At 48.3% G+C, this 3,694-nt stretch overlaps 1 protein-coding gene across 1 annotated transcript; it reads left to right on the top strand.

Annotated features, from left to right (window-relative positions):
* The first annotated feature begins 944 nt into the window (after window positions 1–944).
* On the top strand, window positions 945–2,969 carry LOC115371667 (neurosecretory protein VGF). The gene has a single exon (XM_030069132.1). The coding sequence runs from the start codon at window positions 945–947 to the stop codon at window positions 2,967–2,969; it is 2,025 nt and encodes a 674-aa protein (XP_029924992.1).
* The last annotated feature ends 725 nt before the right edge of the window (window positions 2,970–3,694 follow it).

Below are 3,694 nucleotides of genomic sequence, written 5' to 3'. Positions count from 1 at the left end.
TGAATATCATTAATTTTGAAATTGAGACTGAGCAATCAGTTGATTTTGTATGGTAGCTGATTTAGTAAAATCTCACGAGAGGATATTTGCTCATTCAGTGCTCTCCAGTATCAAATTTATTCCTGCTTTGGCAAGATAGTGCCTCGGTTAACGCACGATAATCCAGGGAAAATGGGCTAATATTTTATTTCACAGCGGTCGCTGTATGCAAATAATTCTCTTCCCCTTGAACAACCTGGTCATTTTGCAGGGTAAATATCGAAAGACGCACAGCTGATCAGTGTGCGGGGTTTATAGTATTCACGGTTAGATCAGATCTTCATCTAATATCTCCAGACAGCTTAAGGTCACATAACAATTTTTTTTAAAAAAATGACCAAATGACAAATGTTAAAAACTACGGCATTTCATTCTGCCTAAAAGCGCCCCCAAACCCCAAAACGCCCACTCTATTGTCTTGCCGAATTAAACGAAAGAGAAGCGTGCCAACTTTCTTTGTTGGATTTGGCAGGGCTCATCAGACAGCACCTTGCCGCCTGTAGCCTACGCGTAAAAAGACCAACTGCTTAAAATGCTCACAGCTTTTCTTCATGGTTTGGTCCTATTTTGCCTAAATTAGAGTTTAGTATGTTGATTCTCCATTCATATTTCGGATCCTAAAGCCAGCAGTGCTTACCAATCATCCTCCTATTATCAAAGAACTGCTAGACAGAATCACCTAATTATGCTCCAGTGCTTTTTACATTGCAGTAGCCTAATGCAACGTATGGTCACAGAACTTCCACATGAACTGGATTCCACAAAGACACTGCCACAGAGTGTATTAACATCTCCGCTTTATAAATCACTAGTTCTCAAAATGTTCTCTCTCTTTTCCTCTCCCCTCCACCCTCTTTCTTTCTTCTTCAGGTGCCTAACCTCCCTCCTGCCAGTTCTGCATGGTCATGACCTGTCGTCACACCCCTTCCACAGCCCACCTCATCCTATTGGTCCTGCTCATTGTCACTCCGCAGCTGGCTGGCACCGCCCCTGCGAGGGGTGAAGGAGGGGAGGGAGGGGTGGAGGGGCGCACCCGGACAGATCGCAAAGAGGACAGCCTCACCCCCTTCCTCTCGCTCCCACCCCCTGGTCTCCCCAGCCCCATCACGCAGCCAGACCAGGTGCAGGGCCAGGGTCAAGATAACCTCTCAGATAAACCAAGGGACCCTGCCCGGGTGCTAGCCATTCTACTGGAGGCCCTGGACCACACGGGGGAGAGCGAAATTCAGGAGAGCAGAAACGGATACTGGGCAGAGGGTCAGAGTGAGGAGCCGCTCTCCATGGATAGCTTGGAGGATGGCGAGATAAGGAGAACAGGGAAGACAGAAGGAGATAGGAGGGTTGAAAAAGAGAAGGAAGGGGGAGGGGTTGAGAAGGCCATCGAACAGCTAACGGTAGGCCATTTGGCAGCTGCTCAGGGTGCTGACCTAAAGAACGGGGAGGAAGATGATGAAAACACAAGGTCAGAGGAAGATCAAGGCTGGTTGGTGGAGGATACCGGGGTTCCTGGTGACAGTGTAAGTAAGGAGGCAGGAAAACAAGAGGAAGAGGGGCAGGAGGAGGGAAACAATTTTACAGGTTTCACAGAGAAGCCCAGACCCGGCTCCATCTCACAAGGAGATGAGCTCTCTCTGCAGCGCAAAATAAGAGGCTACTTCCAAAACATTGACTTGGGTCTCCAAGATAATGAGATCCTGCCTCCTCTGAAGGGCTACAAGGCATACAACACTCAGCTCGCACGTGCAGGAAAGAAACTGCACTGGCAGGAGGAGCAGGTGCGCAACAGACCCATCCAGGGGGGCAACTTCATGGACGACTTTGAGAACGAGGGAGAGGAGCTGGAGGAGGAGGTTGAGGAAGAAGAGGAGACCCTCTCCCACATGGAGGAGGAGGCGAGAGCCCGTGCAGAGAAGCAAGAGGTGCTCAGGCAGCAGGAGGAGGCGGAGCGAGCCAGAGAGGAGGAGCAAAGGCTGGCAGACATCGCCTCTGACATGCTGCTGCAGTATATGGGGAGGAAGCAACAACCGTACATGAAGCCCCGACAGAAGAGCAGCATGGGGGCCAATGGCAACACGGCCGAGGACAAGCGCTCCGAGGAGGTCATCACAGACGATGACGACCTGGACCAGCAAATGATTGACAGGCTGATTGAGATCAGCAGCAAGCTGCACTTGCCTGCTGATGACGTGGTTGAGATAATCAGTGACGTGGAGGAGAAGAAGAAGAAAAGGAAAGAGTTACAGCAGCAGCCATCTAACATCAATCCCGTTGCCCCGCGCTTCCGGCCTCTGGTACCTCCTCCTCTTGCTGCCCCACCTATCTACCACTACACAGCCTCAAAAAACCCCAAGAAAGTCCCTTACACATACAAGTCCAACAAGAAATGGCACAAGGACAAGGTCAAGTCTTATAAGCAGGACTATTGGTATAAGCCTCAGAAGCAGCTTGACTACTGGTACAAACCACAGAAACAGTTTTTAGCCTTCCCCTCCTATCCATATTACCAAAAGCCATATCGAGCATACTACCCCGTTTATTTCCCATATCCCAAACCACGTTACTATGGTAAGCCTCCCCCCCCCAGAGACCAGCCATTCGGCCCCCAGGACCTGGACCTCCAGGCCCCAAGGCGCAGGCTCAGAGCTGGGGGAAAGGGCCGTGGACAGAGCTGGAGGCAGCAGCCATCACCACGCCTGCCTCTCACCCCTTATATCTCTAACTATATCCTTCCTCACCCACGGACCTACCAACCCCTACCTCCCCCAAAACCCATAACCACGGCCAGGAGAGGCAGGCGACCCCCCTACTACTACCCACAAGTCACACCGGGAGATGACTATGAGGAAGACGGGCTGGTGCCTCAGCTGGACAGTGAGGAGGAACTGGAGAACTTTATTGAGAGGATCTACATGAAACGCAGAATGTATTAAAGATAATTTTTGGACATTTGTCAGAATAGAGGGACCAACCGAGGTGGGAGAAAGCTTAAAGAGAGACTTAAAAAAAAAAAAAAAAGACTCAGAGGAGAGTAAAAAAAAATGGGAGGGGGAGGAGTGTGTGTTGAGCCTGATGAAAATGCAAAAGGTCAAGAAGTAAAAGTTTGCTTTATGTTGTTTTTATCACTGTAGTTTTTGTTGATTTGTTTGGTCAGGGAGAGGATGAGGGGGTTTCAGTTTAAGCTCCCTGTAACCATGTTCAGCCTCTTGCTCAGTTTACATTTTGAAACAGAACATACCATGGTGTATGTCTGCCTCCATTCAGGTCAATCTCTGATGCTCTTGCATATTTCAGAGTTTTCTAGTGGACACACACACACACACACACACACACACACACACACACACATGCACAGACACACATGCATGCACGTGTGCACACACAGACACAACACAAACACCAACTCACACATACACATACATGAACAAACTAACACATAACCACATTTTTACACATTCACAAGCAATTGTGCCCATTGTAAGAGACCCATGTTTACAACATCACTTTATATCTTTTCTTTCGTTTATATTCTGTGTCATAGGACAAAACTGAAGTATTTCAATGACTTCTTAGCTACCAAAAAAAAAAAAAAAAAAAAAAAAAGTCAAACAGTGATGGAAAGGTGAACACTGTTACAGTCAAAAGCTGACAGTCATAG

The sequence above is a fragment of the Myripristis murdjan genome, chromosome 14 (genome assembly GCF_902150065.1).
Source record: "Myripristis murdjan chromosome 14, fMyrMur1.1, whole genome shotgun sequence".
NCBI classification, from domain to species: Eukaryota; Metazoa; Chordata; class Actinopteri; order Holocentriformes; family Holocentridae; genus Myripristis; species Myripristis murdjan.
Note: the sequence above shows the minus strand (reverse complement) of the source record. Positions and strands in the feature narration are given on the sequence as shown.